Raw genomic sequence first — 26,160 nt, forward strand, 5'->3', positions numbered from 1 at the left:
AGGTAGGACAGGATGGCAGTCTGAGATGCCAACTGCCTAAGGGTTTATGGCTTCCCACAAGGTAAAAAGGAGAAGATACCACACTTAACTGCCAGGTGGCAGAGACAAGAGAAGCAGATGGAACACCTCTTCACAGAGCTCATTCCCCTTAAAAGGGCAGGTGTTCCTCCTGAGGACCTCCCCAGCACCAGGAGTGTCAGATAAGCCAAACAAGTCTACAGAACATCAAAATGCAACAAGGACAGAGCTGCAACAACATCCCAGCCAGTGTGAGAGACTGGTTTTTCTCTGACATAAGAAGACAAGTCTCATGTCCTTCTTGGAAACAGAAGTGGACCCGCCCTTTTAATAGCACTTTCGTCTTACCTATTTTCCACATCCAAGGCAAATCAGGCACTGACCATATATACATGTATTCTACCACTGCTCTCTTCGCTGCCATCCCAGCCTGTCAAGCTTTTTATTTAATCTATTTTAGGTACATAAAAAGCATGTGCTAATGCTGGTGTAACAGCAGAACACAGCAGTCCTGCTACAATGTCAAAATACACACAGCTTCAGGCACACGTTAATGTTATCCCATACAACATATTGCAGCTGTTTTAAGATGTGGGCAATTAGCCTCAGGTAATGGCAGCAAAATGAATTTGCTTAGGAATGTCAGAAAGCCAAAAGTTAAATGCAGTATTTTAGAAAGAGTTTACCTTCTTTGTGACAAAAAATTATTTACTTCTAATTATGAAAACAACAAAGGATAACACAAAAGCAAGACATGAAACAGTATCCCTTTTCTGAGCCCTGGGATCCTACAAATTTTGAAGACATTTGTTATTCAGATTGAATGTAAGAAACTACTTATTTCTATTAAATAATAAAAAGACACATCAGATAAAATTCCTGATCAGACAGCATTTCTCTCCTGACACACATATATAGCTCTCTTTGAAAATCCTCTGAAGACTAGCTTGCCCTCTGGGTAGCCAAATTATTTCTATAATTAACTTTTCAGTGGACAGAGTTATCTTTGTGTAACTTATTTCCTTCATCTCTTGGAATAAAACTTCCCTCCTGTCTCTCTTCTACTTCCTAAAAATGTCAAAAAGTTAGGGTACCATTTTACAGTGTGCTCAGATACAGAAGTTTTGAATTACTCTGTAAGCATTTCACACACACTGTGGGACTGTCATATGATATATAATGTGTGGAGAATCAAACTTACACTGAAACAAATTAAAAGAGCATGGTTATGTGGCTGGCAGCTCTTTTGACTAACCCAGACCCCCTGCATTGCTGTCTCTAAGAAGTACTCAATAGTGAAATCTCCTTTTTTGAAACACACTAATTAGACCATTGCTGAATAGATATGATGTAAAACCTCTGTTGCCTAATGACAACTTCAAATTCCAGCCTTACTCTCTGCTCACAGAGCTGGGAAGGGAACTGGTGGTGCTGAAAGGACCTAAAAACCTCTTGGTTACAGTTACATTTTATGAATTTCATGGCTGACCTCACTTGGGTGCACGGTTTAATGTAGGGAGGAGTTGGACAACATACCTTGCACAACAGTTTGCTAAAGTCGACCTCCCCAAGGTTTTGGTTTGTCACTGTTGACTCTGTTGAAGACCAACTCCTAACCACCTCCAACCCTCCCCAGCTATACCCTCCAAGCAAACTTCCACCAAAATAACTTTAGCAAGGGCTTTGTGGATAATTTAATCATGGCAGAGGTTACCAACCCTCCGGCTTTTGGCATGACGTAGGAACGGGCAGAGAGAATACCAACATCCTGGAAAGATGCCAAGTCCCTAAACACCAGATTAGTGAGAAATTACGTTTTGGGTATGAGTCAAAGACTGGAAAACACATCGCCATCTCAAATATCAGACCTCAAAACAGTATGAATTTTCATTCTGAAACCAGGAAGAGAGCATGTCAACATGCTACTGCCCAATCCACCTACAAGAGACTTCTTTCTAATTAAAGCAGTCATTTCACAATATTTTTTTCATTGTATTTACAGAAGGATTACTGACCGTTCCTCTTTAATAAAACTGGTAATTTAAGACAGGAATCAATACTTAACATTTAACCTGACAGGTTTCCAGCTCACTAAAGCTTTTTTTTTTTTTTTTGAGAAAATAAATTCACCCTTTGTAACAATAAAAACAGTTCATACTGTAACAAAACAAGATGCCCCAGAATGATTTTTGCCATGACACATTTATATTAAAACACTAACTATAACTATAATATTCAGAACCAAACCACTGCTATTTCACAAGAAAACTCTTTTTTTCCATAAACATAACAGTTACCCTCTGTGCAACTCAGTGTGTAGTTTCTAGGCACATACACACATATCGCCCCTGACACAGGACACAGCATATGGTGACAAACACCTGATTAATATTTGGAGTGGCAAGACCAGCGCTCCTTTAGGAACACTGTCCCTAAGCCCCAAATTCACTCAGCTAAGTACCAGAGGTACTATCTCAGTCTTTCAGATTTTACATGGGAAACCACAGAGCATATAGAGAAGTCAATTTTGCTCCAAGTCTAAAATAATGTGAACAGTTTCCACCTCATATTGAATGTTGTAAATATTCATTAACAATTAGTTTGCTTGTAAGGTATTATAATAATACTTAATTTTTAAAATTACACTTCTGCAAATCTTAACTGCTGCTCTTAACAAGGCTTAAACCTTCACTACAGTATTCAGAACTGCTCATACCAGATTAAAAGAATTTTCCATAGGCAAATATTAAAAAAAAAGACTGTAATAAAGCTCCGAGAAGAAGGGAAAGAAGAAAACAAAAAACTAAAACTCACTTGACTGTAACTCGATTGGACAAATCCTGAAGATCTCCTGGGTGGAAAAGCTGAGCTTCTTTCAGTCCAATATTTTCGCACGCTTTCAGAAAAACATTTATATTATCCTGCAAAGAGAAGTAGAAAGCAGTTGCTCAGTTAAAAGCACTAAGCAGGTTTTGCAAGATGATTAGTGCGAGCCTTTAAATGTCAAAGTCCAGCTCACGAAAATAATACTGAAAAAGCAATCTTCTGGATCATAAACGCTGGTCGTTTCCACATGCACACAGGCAGGCTGGGCTGTGAGCACGGGCACTGAGGGGTATGTTAAAGATTACCTGGCATAAGGCAGCTGTGAGCCAGTAGGCAGCAATCTCCACTTTGATGTCAGCTCTGCTCAGCAAACAAACGCCCTCTTCCTAGCTTTGCACGGCAAGCCTCACCTCTTGCCTTTAAAAATAACTCCAGCTACTGACATTCACCACCCAGAAACTCTTGGCAGGGGAGGAAGAAGAGGAGGGACACGCCGTTTCTATGCTCACAGACTGATGAGGGAATACTGCACCTGGAGTCTGGGTTTGGTTGCTGAGCAAAGCTCCGGAGAGACAGAAACCAAACTGTACTCAGGGCTGCTGCTACTGCCTTTTTGGGGGGGTTGCTCTCCTTACAGTTCCTCCTCTTCCTGCCCTTCCCCCTCCTCCCCCAACCTCACACCAATCTGTAACAAAATAGAGGTGCAGCACCCACTCACTGCACCTGCTGCAGGATCCACTGACTCACAAGGGAAATGTTGAAAAGTAATTATTCCAACGATATAGAGAGAGAGATTACAGAACTTGTGATCCCTTTCCACTTCATAAACAATAGGCAATAAGCAAGAAATTCCTTCTCGTTAAGGCGGAATGCTATCAACAACAAAAGAATGTGCCCTCTGCGCACTTGCTCCCTTCAGCTGGAAGCCAAAGGAAAACGTACACAAAGTTACTTAATTCATAAACTACGCACAGCCCTGTCATTAAGGGTTTGCAAGTCAGGGTAGTGGGATCAGGGTTTCACAGTATGGAAAAGTTCCACTTTAACAATTTAATACACTTTAAACTTCTTTTTCTTTTTTGGACATTATCACTGGATGTAACAATTACTCCTTCATTAAAAATTTATTTTAAAAAATAGTCACAAAAACCACAGCTGCTTCTAATATAGACTTTAGAAAGTAAAACAAACCCAAGAATCCTCACAACCTTCTGTTTTGAAGGTCCCTGGGATTCTAGTATTCCTTATCAGTCTGTAAATACGTCTTTATTCAAGGAAAATATTTGAGCAAGGTATTCCCCATGCTGGCTGCAGGCTCCGTGTTACCACATCTGAAAAATCCCGAATATCTCACACCATGAAGGTTATGCCTCAAAGCCTGATGCACAATGTGCCATTGTGGGGCTGCTGTTCTGCAGGGGCATGCAACACTATGACAGTGATGGGGCACATGATGTGGTGGCAGATGAGAGGAGGGGGCTGGGAAGGAGGGAGGACAGGCCACTTCACTTTGCACTTGCACTAGTCCCTGCAGTGCCCAGGGGGCTGCCTGCACATATGGCCAAGGTAGCACTTCATGCTGCGGGATGCACCCTCAGAAGCAGTATTTACTTTTCCTTTCCATGCAGTGCCCCTTTTTCCCTTTTCATGCATCATGAGGAAAGCTGGCTATATGTGTCAGCTTTATTCAGTTAATATTTGAAGGTCATGTTAGTACCAAAACCCCGAGGACTTGAAAAGGCATCATTTCATCTGCATGGAAGAGGCCACAAGCTACAGTCTCAGTGCAAGAAGAACTACTTGTTAAACAACAACTATCAGGTCAGTGTTCCAGGGTCTAGGGAGTCCAAGAAACTGGCAAATAATGTACAAGAAGAAAGCAGTAGAACAGATGGAATGAATAGCTGCATGGTAACACACTGAGATGACACCAACGCTGGTGAAGGCAACATGGTCTGATTGGTCTGACCTGTAGCCAAAACTCAGAGCAAACTCCCAAACTGATGGGTTATGTCAACTGAAGTGCAGAAAATGAGCACATTGTGCAGGTAAACAAGGAAGAGTCAGATTTAGAGAAATAGATGCTGCCTACACCCTGAGAGCAATGAAAACAAGCAGAGGAGTTGCTGTTCAGTGGATGCTTGCTGGCACATGAGAGAAATAATTTTGAAGGTGACTCAATGATTAAACCTATCAAGCAACAACCTCCTGACAAATAACACTTACAGCCGAAGAATATCATCACTGACAGGAGTCGAGACCTTCAGAAATGGTTTCAGAAGCAGGGGGAGATAAAACAGGAGGCAGAACACAGCTAGTCATGGCACTCACATGCAGGGTAAAACATGGTTCAAAATCTCCCTCCCCCAGCTCCCAAGCCAGAAGTTTGATCATGTTGGCCATCTCGCAGGTTACTGCCCCAACACCAGCTTTTCTCCAGTCAGGGCCTGGAAATGACCCTCAGAGCCCCAAGAGACGATACACAATAGGCTGTTCCTCAGGCTGGAATATTGATGCAAAAATATATTATTTCAACAGATCAGCACTTCTAAATACTGTCCTTGCCAAGTTATTCTGGACCATTCCTAATCATTGAAGTAAATCAGCAAAGCTACAGGTCTCAAAATAGCTAGCAGCCATTTTAAACTCTACCAGAATAATGAATACGAAAATTAACCTTAAATAGCACCACAGAAATAAGTAGAAAAAAATGACAAGTTATCAACCTTGCAATTAGATTTATCATTAGAGATGTGAACAGGAACATTTTTCAGTGATTAATGCACTCAAATATAGAAGCCATTACACTATTCCGTTTTACCAATGTAACTGTACTTTAATAAGATTAATGGTTGCTACCACTTCAGCTTCAAAGGACATACTGCAATCTGAATCTCACCACACTTCACAACAGTGATTCTTTTTTAAACATTCAGAAGTCAAAAGCCTGGAAAAGCACAACACACAAGAGCTATCTCCAGATGACAAAAGTCAAAGTGATGCGCTTGAGGCAGAAAGCTTCATACTTGTGTCCGCCACTCTCCTCTGCCACCAAGGTGTTCCTGATCTCTGTAAACGAGGACAGGCCATTTTAAATTTAAGAAAGATTCAAATTAGTGGAGTTGCAACAAAAAAGGATTATGATGATGAGGGAATACAAGGGACAATACAATGAAAACTGGAGAATTTGATTCTATTATACCAATAAAATGAAGCACAAGAGGCAGTACTGGTGCCACCTATCAGCACAAGAGAAGAAAAACCAGAAGGAGAAAGTTACCCAGTCCAAAAAGCAAGGATTCATCATCAAGCAGATCAAATATATTTTTACAGGAAGCATAAGGTTCTGACCATTAATAGAGAAAGCTCTTGAACTAAGAGGGATAAAATAATCTGGTTTATTTTTGTTCATGTTATTAACAGAGATTGATCAGTGCATTTCCCTGAACATCTGAAGTTGGAACTAGCATCATACAATTACAGGTTTTAAATCACAACAAAAATAAAGCCTGAAGTCTAAACCACAAAATTCAAGTGTAATTAATTTCTGGTATGCTACTATTACTTCCAAGTGTTCTAGTGAGAGGGGGTGGGGAGGTTGAAATGAGACTGTGGGAAGGGCTGGTTTTTTCCCCAAATGATGTGCATGATGAAACAACAAGAGCATTTCAGATGTTCCTAACATGACTTAACTTTCCCACATGCTGTACAGATTTATAGTGAATACACAATGTAGAACGCTGACTAGGTAGAGCTATTACCATTCAGTATCTCATTTTTGTCTCAAACTTCAAAGTGAACCTCACCCAAAAGCTCTGCAAAGTCATAATGCAGGAGAGACAGAGCTGCCAGTAGGAAACAGGTCATCCATGAGCAGGAATTTAAATACTGCCATTTGGGGAAACGACAAACGATACTGCACACCTTCAGCAATGTTCCTGACTTTCTGACCCCCATGGTGCAGCACTAGGCACAAAACATTCCCTCTGTTTCTGAAGCATCTCCCTCTAAACAACGCTGAGAAGGAGCCAAGATGTAATGGCAATACTGAAAATGAGACTCTGGTCCATACCCTCTCTTCAGCATCCTAGCAGAGTAGGAGCCTTTCTCACTCCTGCAACCTCATGGACATGAGGAGGGGAAAGAGCTGAGTCTTTCCTGTCCTGCCTTGCTGTTCCTCAGTGCTGCCTCTGCTCCTAGGGAAAGGGGCTAGAGGGCTCAACCAGAGCTCTGCACCTCCAGCAGGTGAATGGGGTGGGAAGAGCAGGGCCACCACTGAATGGCTCCTCATTCCAATTACTATCCTCCAGACTGCAAAGATGAAAGAAGCCAGTCATTGTATGGGAAAACACTAGAATATGAACACTTTCCTTAAAACATAACACTTTTTAAGGAGTAAAAAGCAAGGCAGTGGACAGTAGTTCTGTGTTGCACCTGTAATCAGTGTATAATGTATGTCATCAGAGCAAGAGCTTGAAAATAAAGGCAAAGAGAGCACTGGTGAAGTGCTGGTGATGGGCAAGTACACAGGTTCCTCAAAACCTTAAAATACAGAGGAAAAAGAGCACTTTGAAAACAGGAAAAAAAGAATTAGCATGAGCAACAGGATAGTGAGAGAAAAGAAAAAAGCAAATATGCAAAGCAGGTCAAAAAAATTTGACCTTAAGTAAGAAAAAAACCCCAAACCACCAACCTAAGAAGGAATGTATTGTATGCAAAATAAAAAAAAAAAAAAAGAAAATCTCTAACGTGAAAGAGCATGGAGTTAACAGGTAATTAAAGGAGATCTCCACATAAATACCACCTTATTTTGACTACTTAAATGCAGTGCAACATCACATTCAGCTTGTCTATTCGAGCTGCAATTTTATTAAGAATAAATCCCTCATTATCATTATTATCTGGGTGAGACAGGAATATTAATTTAAACAAGTGTGTAAATACATTTGCCTTCTTTAAGGTGCAGTAATGCTGTGTGGTAAGCCTGTCTTCTCCCTAGTTAACTGTCTCTCTAAAGCCCTATATATGCACAAAAAACAGTGAGATCTCCTAGGCATACAAGTTATGGCACATCTTCCAAGTGACTTGGCAACTAGGAGAAAAACAATTTAATTAACATGATGTTTTTCTGTTCTTCCCGACTGCATTGGCCAATAAATGAAGACAGTCCTCCAAGTTGTCTCCTATTCTTCTGCAAATACCCACTGTTTCAGTCAAAGCCCTTATTTCTGCTATACTGCCACTCAAGCTCTAGGTAGGCTGGTGTGTTGTTTTAGTTTTGTTTGAGGATTTTTTTTTGTTTGGTGTTTTGGTTTGGGGTTTTTTGGGGGGAGGATTGTTGTGGTTTTTGGGGAAGGCTTTTAAGGTGGTGGCGTTTTTTTTCAGAGTATGAAGGGGCTTGCAGGACTATGAAACACATTTGCATGGAAGTATTAAACTACCATCCAGACCATGACTTGATGCCAAAAGTTGTTTTCAATTTTCAAAAGAAAAAAGACACCAAAGTACTTATAGAGCCTAGCAACAAAAACTTTTGACATTTTAGAGAGACTGATGCATTTTTTGGCTACAGCTGAAAATCATCTGAATACATCATATTTAACAGACATTTTTCTTAGTACTGCATTTATGAAGATATTTGGGTCATCTTGAAAGCTTACATTGTATCTCCTTCAGCTCTGCATCCATGACAAACCCTCTTTATTAGCATCCTCATTCCCTTAAGTTAGGACTATTTCTATTTTTAAAAAATGGTATTTTTTCAAAGTCAAAAATGTTTTTCATAGATACAGCATCATATTGACCACTCAAGTTAGCTCAAATCAGCTTAATAGAGAGTTTAGAGCTACATATTGCAGCAGCATCACTACACAGCTACACATTGTTTATATTCAGAGCTGGGGTAAGAGGAAGAAACCTACAGCAAGAGCTCGTTGAACAAGTTGGGTAACTTGCTCTTCCTTGGAGGTACGTTTCGGTTATTAGCTCTGGCTGCACTTGCAGGTGGGGGCAGAAGGGGTGAGAGGATAGGAGAGAATAGGGCTCAACACCAACCATGTGGCGTAACCACAGGCCTGAGAGCCAGGAACTCCCCATTACCACCTTGGCCTTGCACATCAGGATGTTTGGTGCCCATCACCCACTCATTCCATCTGTAGATTGCGATCCCAGCTCCTACAGCTCTCTAAAGGCTAGCGGGTTCAACCAACTGAAAGTAGAAGAAGTGGATATAGTACCTAAACTGCTTTTTTCCCCTCTATTTTGGGCTCAAAACTAAAAATAGTAATTAAAACAATCATCCTGCAGACATGATTTGACTTAGAGTGACCTCAGGGCTTCTGTTCAGTAAATTATCCCACCTATAACAGAGTGCACAGAGCACTGTGTTGGCCAAAGAACAGAAACTGTGCTAATTGCTTTGCCACTCCCCTCTGTGTGCCCTTCGTTGTTTTTCCACACTGGGTAAAATAATAAATTACTGTGATCTTTGGCACAGGGATTCCCTGCCCCCGCTCTATGAATGATTAAAGATACTAAATCTTTAGTGATTCACTTGCAGTTTTCCTCTCAAAAAGCAGGTGTTCCTGCTGCAAGAATGCAGGAATGAAACTTTAGTCACAAACTTTCCCGTTACCTTGGGGCTGTCAGTATCAATAACTGTAGATCAGCCAGGAAGAGGAACATTCCCTTTCACCATTGTAATTTGAGAGCCTCAAGGTTCAACCATTATGGAAACTACATTTTGGAGCAGCCTTAGTTAAAGAATCATTCTAGTTTGGGATAAAAAGGTCCAACTGGGCCCCAGACCCCAATTCCATCTGCAGTGACAGCAGCTGCATGGACCGCTACAAAACCAGGGTGTGTATTGAAGGATCCTCGCCCAAAATTTGTTCCCCAGCTCCTGGCACTGTCCACCACCATCTCTAAGGGCCAGCAGAAGACATGTCAGCGCAGCCTACCTCATTGCCTGCAATCTCTTGCAGCACTGAGCTCCACAGTGTCTGCAGCAAGAGTAACTGGATTAAGGAAAACACACAACATAAATTAACATGGCTTGTTTGTTGTTGTTTTTTTAAACAAGACTTCTGAATTGACAGCTTTTGAGGTGCTTAACACAAGAAAGGGCCAGCTGTCCTCAATGACTCAAAATCCCTCCCAGGCCTATATCTCTAACCATGCTACATATCTTCACTGTGACATTAAAGCAATATATTAAGGCAACGATGAGCCTTTTATTGATGAGAGAGTGAATAACACGTTATAAACCACAGGTGTGTTTCTGGGATGTCACTGCTACCAAATAAGGCCAGTTACAATGCAGAAGGGCAAAAGTACAGAACACTGGCAGACATGTCTCGTTAACAGAACTCACCCACTCACAGGCATTCTTACTGTAAAGAAAGTATAGGTTTGGAAAGCCAGTATGGAGGAACCATCCTGGGCCACTTCCTTGTTTAGATAAGCCTTAACCTTCCCACCAGCTAGGTGCATTTCAGTCAAAGTCAAGGGAAAAAAAAAAAAAACAAACCAAAACAGAAAAAAAAAAAGGTAGTGATGTGCCTTACACACCAAACAAGTTATACAAAACAGACTTTGGAAGAGAAGTGTGTTAAATACTCCAGGGCCAAGTAACCCCACTAGACAGAGCTGGAATGACAGTAATCCACTTAAAGGTGAAACTCCCCTGAAGCCTAATGAGTAATAAAAGCAAAGACCTCTTGTTCTTGAAACACAAAGTTTTGGCAGAGCTGGCTTTCTTCCTCCACCCTCTTTTTTTTCATTTTATTTGTATATGTAAGGTTTTTTTGTTTTGCTTACACAGGTAACAATTTGATACAGATGAAATTCAGCCCCTCTGTACACAGGGCTTGAAACAGAGCCTCAGATCCTCAGTTCATGTAGCCCCTGATGACTAGACTATCATTTAGTACTTCATTATTCCTAAAACAGAATTTGAAACTTTTTTCTAACTTTGCTTCCTTTAAGAGCCAGACATCTTTTGTTTCTTAAAGGGAGTAGCATCTTAGTACTGTATTTAATCCTTGCTGCCCTACATGGGAAAGCTTCTCCACAGCATAGGGTAAGCCCAGCACCCCAGATCAATGAGTGGGTTTGGAGATGACCTGCCTTGCAGCTCACTTGAACTCCTGCATCAGTTCCAGGCTTCCTCATGTCCCTCTCCATCCTCAGGCCCTCCAGAAAGCAAGCTTGGTCACCCCAGCTGCAGCAGCACAGCACCCTGCATTTGGCAGCATTTGGTGCTGGCATCACACTTAATAGTTCTTTTACATACATCACGGGAGGAGGGTGATTCAGCACAGGCACATGGGTGTGGAGGTGTTCAGACAGGTGTTAAAATATGTGGTATGAGGATTTTGTAGCAAACAGAGGGTAAATAGCATAGCTGTACAGTTCCACCACCAATACCACAGAAAAAGTTATCACCACTGCAATTAACTTTGAAAAATGCCATGAATTTTAAGTATTGCACATTGATAAATATCTGACAAGCTAGAAGGGAAAAAAACTACGATAGCATCCAGCTTATGAAGACTTAATACAAATAAACACTGACTGCCACAAGAAATCTCAAATCTACACTTCCGTAGCAAAGGCAGGAGAAATCAGATTATAAGCGTCACAAGTATGAGTTAAGGTGTGCACTTTTTCTACGTGGTTGACTTCTTTTTTCCAGTTCGGAAGGAATGTTTCTTTACAAACACAGAAAGAGTCATCAGTTACTTAAGAAAATAAAAATAGCACACAAATGACAGAGCATGCCACAGACTGACTGAGTTGATAAATGGAAATTATTTGCAGTTTATTTGGCAACCATATTTATGTATTTTGTTAAGTGCTGGCAAGCTGAGTCAAAAAGGGTCATACTTTCTCAGAGCTTTGGTTTAGAGCAGGAGGAGGAATAAAAATTTTCCATATTAAAAAGTTCTTGGTGCCAATCATTACTTTACAGTTAGTTGACAAGATTTTTTAAAATTTATTAATTTAGCATTTCGACATCTCATCACAGTAACACACTGAAAGCAGCAGTCTGGAAGACCTGATCTCATTTAAAGCATCCCAAAATACTGCTTTTGATTCATGGAGATCAACCAGCAGACACAGCATTTACTGTCCCCCAACAAGAGGCCAAGGTGAGTAGCTGAACCCCCTTTTCTGGTGTCTTCTGCACCCATATAATTTCTCCCTACTTATGCCTTGTAGATACATTTCACTTCATCATCACTAACCTAAAACCTGTCAAGTTCAACCCTTAGTCCGAGTTTCATTCTGCCTTATTGATGTCTTGAGCAGCTACTAAAAATGTCACAAAGAGTTTGCATCAACCTTCTCTTTCCCCACACCCTACATTTCAAAGTGTTTAGGCAGCAACAGAAAACAATTAAAGGAAATTCAGAGCTAAGGCTGAAATGTACCATATGTTTTCAAGCAGAAGGACACAAAACATCAGTAAACCACTGTCGAGATTACATACTCCCACTATCAGGCATTGAACGACGACAGAACAATGTCATCTCTAACTATTAATAAACATACTTCCTTTCTAGCACACAACTCTTTTTCTTAATTGTCTAATAGAGGTATTTCCATAAAAGCCACATTCCTCTTTCCCATGAGACAGCAGAAAGTGTACCAGAAGTGATTTATAGTTCCATATACATTCCTGTAAGGTCTTACATTATTTCTGACATTTGCTAATTTTCCTTTTTTTTTTCCCTTCACACTGTAAGTCTATGAGAGAAGTGGACTGAGAGTCAAAATTTAACCCCCACCCTGCTCTGACTTGCTGATTAAGTTCAGGAAAGTCAGAAAAACTCCCACTAACCACACTCTACTATCTTTACATATAGAACTGAAACAATGAGAGATCTTTGCGAAGCACTGAAAGATCTGACATATTAAAAACTTCTTGCATAAGAAGCCAGACTTCATTTAAATTCTTAAGCAAAACAATGAGGTTTCTAAAATGCTTCATACTACAGTTAGTTTGTCCACCATGTTCCAAAGCTTGAAGAAATTTCTGCTTAGGAGTTTGAAGTAATGCAAAATTCAGAACTTTCAGAAGCTGTCAATGGAAACAAATACTAATTTCCAGTTGCATTGTTCATAGCACTGACAAAATCCTACTAAAATTCATTAGGTACGCAATTTAATACTGTGATGGCTACATTTGAAATACCATGCTGTGTCAATTACCAGGTGAAAAGATATTTTCTTAGACTAATAACATAGGACCATACAACGATTTGGGTTGGAAGGGACCTTAAAGACAATCTAGTCCAACCCCCCTGCTATGAACAGGGATATCTTCAACTAGGTCAGGCTGATCAGAACCCCATTCAACTTGATCTTGAATGGGAAGCCTCCACTGCCTTGACATCCTCACAGTAAGCTAGAAGTATTCCTTATATCTAGTCTAAATCTATACTCTTTTTGTTTGAAAACATTACCCCTTGTCCTATCACAACAGACCCTGCTAAGAAGTTTGTTCTTATGTTTCTTATAATCTCTCCTTAAATATTGAAACCCAGAGCCTTCTCTTTCCAGGCTGAACAACCCCAACTCTCAGCCTGTCTTCACAGGAGAGGTGTTCCAACCTCTGATCAATTTTGTGGCCCTCCTCTGGACCTGCTCCAACAAGTCAATGTTCTTATAATTCTGAGGACCATAGAGCTGCATGCAGTACTCTGGGTGGGGTCTCACAAGAGCAGAGGGGCTCCCTTGATCTGCTGGTCAGCCTTCTTCTGATGCAGTCCAAGATACAATTGGCTTTCTGGGCTGCAACTGCACAATTGCTGACTCATGTTCAGCCTCTCATCCACTAGTATGTCCAAGCCTTTCTTGGCAGAGCTGTTCTCAATCCCTTCATGTTCTATCCTGTATTGACACTGCAGGGTTGCCCCAACCTAGGTCCAGTACCCTGAACTTGGTCTTATTAAAACTCATTAAAACTTCTCAAGCCTGTCTGGGTTCTTCTGGATGGCATCCTGTCCTTCAGGAATGTCAACCACACCACTCAGCTTGTCATCTGCAAACTTGCTGAGGTTGTACTTGGTCCCTTTGTCTGTGGCCTTGAGGAAGACATTCAACAGTACTGGCCCAAATAAGAACCTCTGAGGGACATCACTTATCACTAATTCCCATCTGGACATGAGCTATTGACCACTACCTGCTCTGTGCCACTATCCAACCAATTCCTAAACCACCAAACAGTCCATGCACGAAATGCATCTCTCTCCAGTTTAAAGAGAAGGATACCTTGGAAGACCATGTCAAAGGTTTTGCAAAAGTCCAGATAAATGACATTGGTAGCTTTTCCCTTGTCCACTGATGTAGTCACTCCATGACAGAAAGCCAGTAGGTTGGTCAGGCAGGACTTGCCCTTGGTGAAGCTGCACCAGTGGTCCCAAAGCACCTCCCTGTCCTCCATGTGTCTTTGCACAGTGAGGATCTCATCCATGATTTACCCAGGCAGAGAGGTGGGGCTGACAGGTTGATCATTCACAGGATCCTCCTTTCTACCCTTATCAAAAATGGGTACAATGGTTCTCTTTTCCCACAAATCTCTTGCTTCCCAAAGAAAAAGAACAAGAACAGTTCTGGGAAGTTTTGTTACCTGTAGCATTAAAAGGAGATATTAAACAAGAAGAACCTGGCCTCATTTCTGTCATCCAAAATGCTCCTGAGCCTGCATTAAGTGTATAGACGTATAAAGGAAAGCATGTTTGATGCAGGGCAGGAGTTTGGTCAGACTATACCCACTTTTACTTTTTCCTTCTTCCTCTTAGTTTTAGATATATTGAAGTTCAGTTGTAAGAAACATCAACTGCAATTGCAAAACAAGAATTTCGACTCATGTAAGTAAGGATTATGTCAAGTAATAAGCCTTTTAAAAGACTTGTCTTTCTGAAATCCCCAACAACTTGCTGAGCAAACTCATCCAGAAAATGGTCAATGATGCTTCTGTATGTTTGTTTACATGTTGAAATTACCAGCTTTTCAGAAAAATACACCTATCATCTTGTGCCTTGCCTTATGAAAAGCAATACCAGACTAATCAGCTTCCAGGTGAAAATGCAGCTTCACTCTTAGCAGTAGGGTTGCATATGCACTCACCCTGTACCTCTGAATGTACTGACAAATCAAAATCACATGACCCAGTAAGGCAAAGGAGAGGGCAACAGAGGCAGGACTCAAGGCAGAGCTCACGGCCACTCCATTAGCTGTTACATGTTCTGTTACTTTTCAAAAAGGTGACTTAAACTTCCAGAAAAAATAGCAACACTCCACATCAAGTAATACTGCCTCATCACTGGAGGGTTAAAAAAAACAGTTGGACAAGCAAACATCACATCAAATGCTTATCAGCTCATTAGTTTGATCTTGACCAAAATTTATGAGGCTATTTCTTACAAGCATTTTTGGACACTGTTCGTTGCTGCACAACCAGAAGGTTTAAGTCTGTATTTTTTGGTGTTTGGTAGCAAAGCAAAGCAAACAACAGCAACTTTTATGTAACTTAGTCCATGTATTTGTGTATTTGCCCTTCCTTGTTTTTCAAGAGGAACATGAAGTTCTCTTACAGTCAATTTCTCAGACAAGCTACTATTATATTACTAATGTAGCCTATACTGGTCAAATTCAAAGAGAAGGAGCTTAAGATTAAAAAATAATTATTTTTAAAATATACGTGTAATACAGGAAGCAGAAAGCATGGGCCAATATAAAGGCCATACTGAAGACAAGGATGTGAACAGCAAGAGAAAATAGTGAGGATATTCAGCATGAAGGAATGAGCTTTGGAAGTATGTGTGCTTTGAAAAACAGGGAATTAATTTTAAATAGTATTAAAGCCTCTCATATACCATCAAATTCTTTAAATATAAACCACAAACAATTTGATTCTAAATCATCCAGAGAAGGAACATTGTATCTAAGTCCTAAACAAAACATACAACTGAAATAATCTGTACAAGTAAGAATTTTACCAGAAAAATTGTTTTGAAAGTGTCCTAAAAAAAGTCAAAATGTCATCTGCATGCCATTCCCCTGCAACACAAGAAAAAAAAAGAGGGGAAAAAAAGCACCAAAAAGCCCTCACCACCCTGTCAAGAAAATTTTCCCACAGAAAAAAAAATTTGGCCAGCTCTCCCTGATGCCAAGAGATAAGGAAGTACCAGGGTGGTTCCAGGGTTTGCAAAGTGTTAGGCACAAAGGAATAGACATTTTTTTATTTTTTATGTTCTCCACCCCTTTCTTTATCTCCCTGTTCATTTTAGTGTAGCTTTCTTTGATATTTCTCTCTTCTTACCTTTATTATTCCCTACTTCCCTTGTTGACAAGGTACATGCCACTGATCTAAGTAGCACTGTTGGAGGTTGTTGACTCAGTGTAAGTGGTATTAATACCTACTGACACATTAAATAAGTACATTATAGAATACAGTGATGTTATATTACATTGCATTAAAGGGAAGCCATGATGTTTGAGTATCAGTTGTCAGAAGGATGTTTCCTGTTGATGGAAAACCATTAAGACACTCTTCACCCTAAGGGAACCCTAATTCCCAAAATCCCACTCCACAATATTTCAGATAAACATGTTCAAATCTGGAACTGCCTAGAGATATGAAGTTTTATTCTCTTGTGTGAAAGTGAAACAAATATTCCAAAAAAACCCCTCTCTGTCAAAGCTGATGAACTTTATGAAGGTGACATTTTCTGCTGATACTCATCCAGCCCTCACACCGAGACAGTCTGAGTTAGCAACATCTTGACTTGTTTGAAATCATGGACCAACTTGAAACAAAAGTGCTAATGACATTTCATTTACAATTCTGAAAACCCAACAGCTTTTTATTCTTCCCTGTCCTATGATCACAGCCCTCACATCTCTGATGTGAGAAAAGGCTTCCCAACCACAGTGCAAAGCACTGCAGTTCCACTTCACTCACAGAAACTGCAAGCAAAGATAGATAGTCTTAGAAGACCAAATTGGTATATTGCAAAGCAGCAAGACTTCCACTCGCTACCCCTCTTCAGAAGACATACTCTTTGCTTCACCACCTGGTCTCAGTTGGGAACATACTTAAACTAAAACTCTGCCTTGCTGAAGAGCATACACTTATTCCACATGAGCAATATATTATTCTGACAGATATGGTGAGCTTGCATAAACTATACATATCTCATTCATCTTCTCGCTGTCTCATGATGTCTTGTGAGTTTCACTCCAGTTTATCATTCTCTGTGTTTAGTCAACTAAGTTACAAACAGAAGGCTCCTGGGGAACAACGGCGCTGCAGCCAGAAATGCACCTCTGAAATTCTCAGCAGAGCCTTGTTGGATATGTTGTCGAACCACAATGTCCTCCCCAACATGCGATTGTAAACAAACCATCTCACATGCTGGGATTCAAACTGAAAACTGTATTTTTTGAGAAAGTAGGGTTTTTGGGGGGTTTGCTTTTTAAGCATTCATTTTATTTTCACCATCCATATTGCCCAAGAACTCTAAGCAAAAACATTTTGCAGACTCTGAATATAGTGACATTTATCAATGAGAGTAATTTTCTTTAAACAACATCTCTTTCACACATGTGTGGACCAGAAAAAGTGGATTTTAAGTGACAAAGTGCAATCTGCACTACTGTTCATAATGAAATCTCAGCTTCCACAATCCTCTGACCTTTCTGTTACCCTTCCCATATCCCCTTAGAGATGCTTGAGGAACTGCTACTCTGTACCAGTTTGCTTGTCTCTCTGCTGTACTGGGGAAAATATATGCCTTGCTCTTTACACAAGGTGTGTATTTTAGACAGTTGGAAATATAGTCAGAAACTAAATTTTAATTTTCTAGCAACTATTGTAGTGCAAAGGTTTAAAACTGCATTTTTTAAAAATGGTCAAAATTAAAGAAAACAACAGCAACCTCCCAAGTCAATCCCTTCAGGACACTTATGGGAACATCACTGTCTCCAAAAATCTGCCACATGCTGTTAAAAATGAACCTACTGCAAGTGGCAACTCTCTACAGCTACTGCTGGAGTTACTCCTTTGCACCCTGCAGTTGGCACACCTCACTGTCCAGGAAACCACTGTAAGAGCCCACCTTTGATCACCTCTTCCCTGCAACCACTCTGGGACCTGCCTTACCCCCAGCAGCTCCATTTTTCCCCAATTGGAACAAAAGTGAATAGGCAAATACAGCTAAGACGATAGCTAGATCTCACCCAAACCATGGGAGGTATGTGCCTCAGAAGGGACTAGAGCAGTAAGTTTCTAAATGGATACCAAGTTATGGCCAGATCCAACCCTCCTTCCAAAGAGTTCTTACAAACCCTCCCACACAAGCTACAGCACAGATTTCCCATGCCATGCCAAAATGGAGAGAAGATGACTAACTTTTTTTTTATCCTTCCTGGTACCAATTGAGCATTTTTTGTTAACTGAATGCCAAGTTTCATTTGAGTACTTAATCATCAAAACATGTGTATTTATTTTTCCATTCCATCATGATTTTATCTGAACGACTGCAATTCACACCTGAAAAATCACTACGCAGCAGTATAATCAAACTAAAGATGAAAGCTAAGACTTACTTTCAGTCATCTAAAATGTGCTTGGATTTGAGGTAATACTGCTAATATAAAGCCCCTACTGGATTTTATGATAAGTAAGGTGTCATAAAAGTAAATAAGACATAAAAAATCAGTAATGCATTTACTTCATTAAAAGCAGCACCTCATCCTAACTCAATACAAAACCAAAAGTATGGCACACAATATTCCACATAAAACAGAATGTTTCATTATTCCTATAGGCTTTCACTTAGTATATAACTGAAACAATTTGTTTTCAAAATAACCATGAAATCAAAGAAACAATATAATGAAACCCTTCTGGAGATTCAACCAAAACCAGCTATTCAACACTGTATTTCTCTACTGCTGAAAAAACCCTGTCAAATAGTTGACATGAACACAATGCCTAAATGACATACTTATATGGAAGTAAAATATACTAACTCCCTAGGGACAAAAACCAAAACTGAAGAAATTCATGGAGGGTAAAGAAAAACAAAAGGGGGGGAAGGGGGAAGGGAAACAAGATGTCTTTCAAAGCATTTGTTTCCTTCTGATAATCAGCCTGCCACAAAACTGTCAAGAACACAGGGGGGTTGTTTTCTTTTAACCAGAAAAATCAGGAGAAAAATGCATGGTAATTACCCAGAGATAAATGCATAAAATGTTTTGAAAATGGACTTCAGGACCTGAGTCTAGAGGACCATGAAGAAGCTGTAGAAAGAACATGATCAGAAGATATTCAGATTATAGTATTTGCTGGACTCAAATTGAAAGTTTCAGCATCTCTTTGTACTTTACAAAAAAATCCCCTGCTGTCTCTTGATGTTAAAATTTCCATCTGGGTTAAAAAAAAATGAAAAAATGAAAGGAGAAAAATAAAGAAGTCCCCCTACCAAGTGTGATTTCTAGGTCTCACTAAGGCTTCCTAGGGAGCAATCAGTGCAAGACTGAAAGATCCTGAAAACAGAAGTGAGAGCCACAGAAGTATATAGAATACGTACGAAGCCACAGAAAACACTGGAAGCATGTTTGTAAGAGAAGCAACCTACAAGCAATGAAAATATTCCCAGAACATGGCAAGCAATCCTACTGGTTAATTCCCTAGCAAGCTCTTTCCATCTCTAAATCCTATGGTTCATTAACCACAGTATCCTGAGCCTGTCAGGTATCAATGTTCACTTTTTTATAAATGCAAACTCCCATAATTTTGAGTTTGAGTTTTATATGCCAGGATGAAAGCTGGACTCTTCAAAGCTGGTTTAACTGAGTAGGTTCCTCAAGTCTGGGAAAACCAGACTTCCCACTATTGTCACCATAAGCACCATCTCCTGAAACCACCCCAATAATCATCCTCATAATCACCATCTCCTGAAACTGAAATATTTATGTAAAACCTTTTCCATAGGTTAACACATCAGCTCTCTCAAATACAAGCTTTAAGCCATATTTTATCAACAATAACACTGAGTGATCTTGTAAATCAACAATCATTCACCTTTACTCCCTTTTCCTTTCTTTTTGAAGACTTGTAGCAAACAGCAACAACTTGAAGAAACAATAATACGCTACAAGTAAGATATAAACTACACACTAAATGAATACTCCACATTTTTGCATCTGCAAATAAACAAAAAATTGCATATAAAAACAAGTTCTTACAGTTATGACTCAAGACGATGCTCAAATCACCACAAAAATGAAATCTAGCCTATGGTTTTCTGGTTTGAATCTAATAACTACTTTAGAGGCCATTTAGGCAATCCAACTGCTGATCAAATAACTGTACTGTCCTCCCAAGAATTATTTTGGCTTCATTTGAATTTCTTTCTGTATGCTTCACAAGAAAAGAACGTGCAACAGTCTCATTTGCAAGCCTACTACCTTAGCTTTTCCTGGGACAAAAGCAACCAATACTTTCTACGTTCATTTGATGCGGAAATGTGTGTTCTCAGCTTGTGCAATAATATATGGCAATTTAACCCAATCTTATGACCTCCAGCCAAGTTAACTACACTTATTCTCCAAAGAGCTACATGGTCGACCAGCAAAAGCTAATGTTCTGTTGGCTCATCCCATTAAAACATATAAACAAAAGTAGCTAGAGAAGTTTTGTATTCTACTCCTACCAAGAAACCAGGTAACTCTGAGTTGCATGTTTATCATAAGGTGGGATCTTCCATTTGTTTCAGGAATCATGCATATGTCCCTGTTCACCTCAGATCTTTTAATATGAGACCAGTAGTTCCAGTGACAGGACTGAGTAACCTAGACCCCCTAGTGACATGAATAGCCAATAAAGTGTCTGTAGTAAAAAAAAAAATTATGAAGAAAGAATTTGTCTACCCACAAAAGTTTCTGATGTTAAATGGCTACAAAATTTATCCTGCAGCAAATTTTCCAAACACCATAAAGAAAACCTTTGAAATTTCCCATAAGAATTACTACATACATCCCACCCCCATCCCCCAAAAATATGTGATTTACAGCCCAAACATTGGCAAATATCTCAACTGAAGACTAAAGAGAGATCTTTGCATCAGAGTTATTTTAATGTAACTGGAGCTTTGCTGTGGGTGGAGTGAAACAGGTTCTAAAAATATTTTAACTGCACGTAACATTTCCTACTCTGCCCATTCCCTAAGAAGGGGACATCTGAAGTCACTTGGGAATATAAGATAGGATGGTGGCCTTTAAATAGAGACAAATAATACTGCAGAGGTTTGCGCACAGAAGCCAGTGCTTGATACATTTGGGGATGATGAAGTTTCACACAATTACAGGATGACTGAAGTTACAGATATGAATTACAGATCAGGTAACCTTTGTGGTTTAAGACAACATATAAATGGTAAAATTTTAAACCAAAAAAAATAAAATGGAGCTAAAATTTTTAGAAATTCATAGGGGTTTTTTCTCAAGACAATGTAAGAACAGTAGGCAAAAGTGCTCCTTAAAAACGGAAAGCACTTTGTGTCACACCCCAGACAGGAGATTTGATGTCATTACTTACCAAGCCAGCAATTGGAGTTGACAGACGATTTATCTTCTTAACAATGCCAGGTTTGATCTTGTTAATCAAACTAAAAAAAAAAAGTCATATGATTTTTCTGTTACATAATCAACTGTACTTGATGATGCATGAGCATCAACGCTTACTAAGAAATATTTTGCATATGGTCCTAACTTAACATGATTTGAACCAATTAGATCTGAACGTATTAACACTCTCAAGAAGTGACAACCCACAACAGATTGTAGAAGGAAAAATGAGACAAGTTGCACACACACATACACAAAGCGATTTCTGAGAAAGAAGAAAAGAAGGTGCCTGGGTAGGTGTGGGCAGAAGTGGATCTATGTTTCTGCTACATGGGTGGTGATGATAATCAGACTCAAATTTCCTGTTTAAAGATTTTCTTCACATAAAAGTTCTGATGTAGATGTCAAAAATGTATCAGAATAGTGATGTTCAGAGTTTGGTGTGAAAGCACTAATATTCTTGTGAGGGCAAGAAATAAACTCAGTTTTCATAATGCTATCAAGTTCAGTATACTGTGGGCAACAATCAGTTTTGGCACATACACTTTACATGTACAAGTAATTTTCAGTCTCAGAATTCTGCTGATATCAGTCTTTATATAAAGTTCATAATAAAACTGAGAAGATAGGACAGACTAATACAACACTGTTGAATACACAAGTCCAAATGCATACCTTGTCCCGCAGTGAGGATGAGGCACAGGATTCCTTGCACCTTTTTACTCAGGTTTTCAGTTACAGAGATAGGGAAGTATTGTCATTCACCAAATTAGAGACCACAGGGTCAACAGAGAACAGGGACCTCAGGACACCCTGCAGACTTCATCTGCCTATATCTTGGAGGATTTTTGACTTACTCCCTCTTGTTGCTGCTTGTCTGGCCAGAGCCTTGACCCCACACAAAGCATCAGCAAGGTTTTGTGATCTATCCACACCAATGCAGAGACAAGACCTGAAAGTTAAAACTCTATGTGGGGAAAAAGTATTTTTATCTCAAGCAGCAAAAATAATTGGAAAATAAACACAAAGAACAGTTCACCCCTACACACTGGAATGGAGGATACATTTCTAAGTGCCTGTTGAACAAAAAAATAAGGGCTGCAAGTCCTGAGACTTTTCAATTGAACTAAGTTATTTAGTAAACAAAACACATTTGATGACTTCCACAAAAAAAAAATAGTGATCTGTTGGGATAGAATTGAAAAAAAAAAGTCTGAGTCCCTTCCCTTTCTTATTTTTAATCTTCCAAATGCATAATTGTTATTTGCTTTATTTTATTGAAGAACAGATATGATCAGAAAAACTTTAGTGCGTTTCTTCCTCTAATGCATGCACATGAGATTTGGTAAAATGTAAAAGGCTTTATTTTGTCAACTATTGATCATTCAGTCCACGTGTGTACTTGGTCACTAAGACAAACAAACCAGCTGGACTGCTATAGGTCTATGTGGTGCAAGTATAGGTCTTACATGCTATAGTTTAAGTCAAATATACAATCTCCAGAGATAATACATCCATGAACACTAAATTAGCCATGCCACAGGTGAACCAAGGAAAAGGGCAATGTAATTCCTAGTTTGTCTCAATTATTTAAGACCTTGCACTTTCTTCTTGGGAGAAAATTGGACATCTGAAAGCTTTGCCATCTGCTCTTTTTTGTTTCTACAGAATTTCTATGAAAATCACTCCTCTTTGTACTTCAAGTACGTCACATTTAAAATTATCAGGAGAATTTAATATAACAGCTATGTGATTTAGTACAACATAATGAGACATCTTTGGCTTTAAACAAAGTTGCATGCCTCCTAAGGCAAGCTGCTCAGCTGAAGAAATTACAGGATGTTTCTCTTGCATTACTATTAATTACAGATAAATTTAACTGATTTGCATTTGGCAGATGGAGGCTCATATTCTTTTGCCAACTAAGTGTCAGCAATTAAGATATCAGAAGATTAGGATGTATCAGTTAACTGTCAATTCTTAAGCACGCTATTTCAAAGTCACATCTGAATACAATATACGAATTCCACTGAACACATATTTGAAGAAATACTTTCTTATTAAAAGTATAAGCTATTTTTATTACATTCACACTCAATAACATTTAATCACATAAGTAATGAAGATACAGCATCCACCTCTACAATATTATTGGAAGTTAATTAACTCCTCATATCACAAAGTTAAATTCAGAAGTAACTAGCAAGATAAGACTGGATAGGCAAAGGGCCCAACGAAAAACAAAGCAAGGACAGAAAACACAGTAATATTCATAGAAGGAAAAAAATTATATATAGGAAAAAAAGTTCAGAGAACTGAACCTTGGTCAGTAATTTCTGAAAGTTGGCTTGGCTGAACTGATTTTTAGAGAGGCTCCGAGATTCGTGGTATTTTTTCTAGCATCCCAGGTAGTTCTCTACCTGAGACTTCTCTTTCACTGGTGTTCTGATGACATTTACACCTGCTGTTCCTTAAAATACTATGGGATTAGCACCACTTCCAATCCTGGAAACCTATTCCAGTAAGTACAAAACCAATTACAGATATGTGGATGAGACCTGACGAGTGGACATTTTACACCTCTCACTCAGTCTAGCAATGAAACCAGACAAGTCCCATTCTTGCCAAGCCTACAGTATATAAAAGCACAAGGACGCTTCTTGCAGAAAGTGCTCCAAAACAAGCCAAGATCAGAGTTTACTGTTGAAAACAATAATTCAGTCCAGAAAGTATTGCAATCTGGACTGAAAATTCACATATATGACAACATAGTTCTGCATTATGCAGAGACCCAGTATTTTTATTTTTATCATGCTATAGACTTTCTGGGATTTTTTTTAAGTATATTTTTATAAAGGAGGTCAAATGACATTCAACAGATTCAATACTATTGAATAGTTGGATGCAACCATGAAAGCAATAAGTAATAGACACATGAAATTAAATGCCTGTTATCTTTAATTTACAATTTTGCAAAGTTCACTTCTGCAATGTAGTACATTTAAAAAGAAAAATTCTGAGTATAAAGTTCTCTGATAGGCACAGACAGCTTTCAGGATTTACAGAACGACACTCAAGGGCTGGGGAGGGAGGACAAAAAAAGCAAACCCAAACAGTGGGTACAGGGGTAACCGAGTGCTTTGATCCCAGCTGTGGCCACACCACTTTGCACAAGCCAAAGAGAAAGTCCAGTGATATCATGGACATTATACCCAATAAAATCAATCAGCTGGTCAGAGGATCAACATGATCCTCTCAGTATCACACAAAGAAGTGTGTGGGACAACACATGTAGATCGAGAAAGACAATGTCCAAAAGCTGTTTTTACTTCTCATGTGAAAAACAACAGGTATTAAAAAAAAAGTATTTTTGGTATTTCAAAAAAAATTCAGAGGCCAGGAAGGAGAGAGGCCAGCTGATGTTAACCTGAAGAATGTTTATATAGGTAAGTCCATACTCACTCGCACAACAGGACTCCATTTTCTAGAGCTGCTCGAAAATCCTTGGCTCCAAAGCTTTTCCCAGTAACTGCCTATAAGAATAACAATTGAGAGTTAATTGCACAAAATCAGGACTAGCAAGAGTACCTAAGTAGCATCAAAAAAACCCCCAAAACAAAACAAAAAAAAATCTAAACAAAACAATAAACCAAGAAACTGATTCAGCATTTAGTTCATACTATTATTTTCTTATATTAATTTCAAAAGAAATAAGTATTTAAAAGGCAGTTCTTCATGTGTCAAAAGATGTCAGATCCAACACCTTAAAGCAGTTTCCTCTAGTGTAGATCAATCTTCAGCTATATTCTGTGGGAATACTTACTATTTTCTAAAGCAATACCAATTACACTGAAAAGCATAAAAAAATATCACAGAAGTGCAAAAGACAGAGCTCTTTTTATCTCCTACTTCATGTTACAGCATGGATACTCATGGTATCTGGCACAAAGTACTTTAATAGGAGTTTTTCTCATGCCACTTGCACCTAAGGCAGTGTGACTAAAGAACCACTCCGTCAAGTCTGCACTACCATGTTCACATCAATTCCCATTACTTGGCAAATGGCAGGACTGTACTAATGGGACTACTTTTATATTCAGAGTGAAAAAGTGATGAACAAGAACAGTATCTTATAAAAGACTTGAGACGCTCAATGTCAAAAGCATTGCCTACATATTTTCAGTACTCCTAGCATTAACTCTCTCTCTTCTCAAAGATGATCATCAACACAGCTCTTACTCAAGTCTATATTCCCTTGGAGTCACTGCTAAATTCTCCCGCTGCCCACATTCCTTTAAGAGACCAAATTTGGCAGATTTCTTCTAAACACTCAGATTAATAACCCACATGCAAGTCAGAAAAAGAGACAATATTCTACAAACAGTCCAAAAGAAAGGTTTTATCCCAGTTAAGTACAGAAATCAAACACTACAAAGTGTATTTATTTGAGCTTAGACGTCACCAGGTTCAGTCACCAGCTGATTATGAGCCTCCTTTTGGGGATCCTGACCATCCTCAATACTGTGCAGAACTTCAGACACACAATTAAACATGCTATGGAACCTGTGCATCCAGAGCAAAGCTACTGGTTACCACAGTAATTAAGGAAATTAGTAATGAAACAAATGAGCAGTGCTTGGTAAAAAGAGCAACAAAGAGGATGCAGCTCTTTTA

At 39.2% G+C, this 26,160-nt stretch overlaps 1 protein-coding gene across 7 annotated transcripts in view; it reads right to left on the reverse strand.

Moving 5' to 3' along the window:
• The window catches only part of LMO7 (LIM domain 7), a 135,763-nt gene that overhangs the window by 68,930 nt on the left and 40,673 nt on the right, over positions 1 to 26,160 (reverse strand). For all 7 annotated transcript variants that reach the window (XM_071549911.1, XM_071549896.1, XM_071549935.1 and 4 more), the window contains exons 2-4: positions 24,949 to 25,019; positions 21,458 to 21,527; positions 2,833 to 2,939 (exon numbers count right to left, since the gene is read on the reverse strand). In XM_071549911.1, the coding sequence (XP_071406012.1) occupies positions 2,833 to 2,939; positions 21,458 to 21,527; positions 24,949 to 25,019 (248 nt within the window). The remainder of the gene's footprint in view (positions 1 to 2,832; positions 2,940 to 21,457; positions 21,528 to 24,948; positions 25,020 to 26,160) is intronic.

The sequence above is a fragment of the Pithys albifrons genome, chromosome 1, assembly GCF_047495875.1.
Source record: "Pithys albifrons albifrons isolate INPA30051 chromosome 1, PitAlb_v1, whole genome shotgun sequence".
In the NCBI taxonomy this organism is placed as follows: Eukaryota; Metazoa; Chordata; class Aves; order Passeriformes; family Thamnophilidae; genus Pithys; species Pithys albifrons.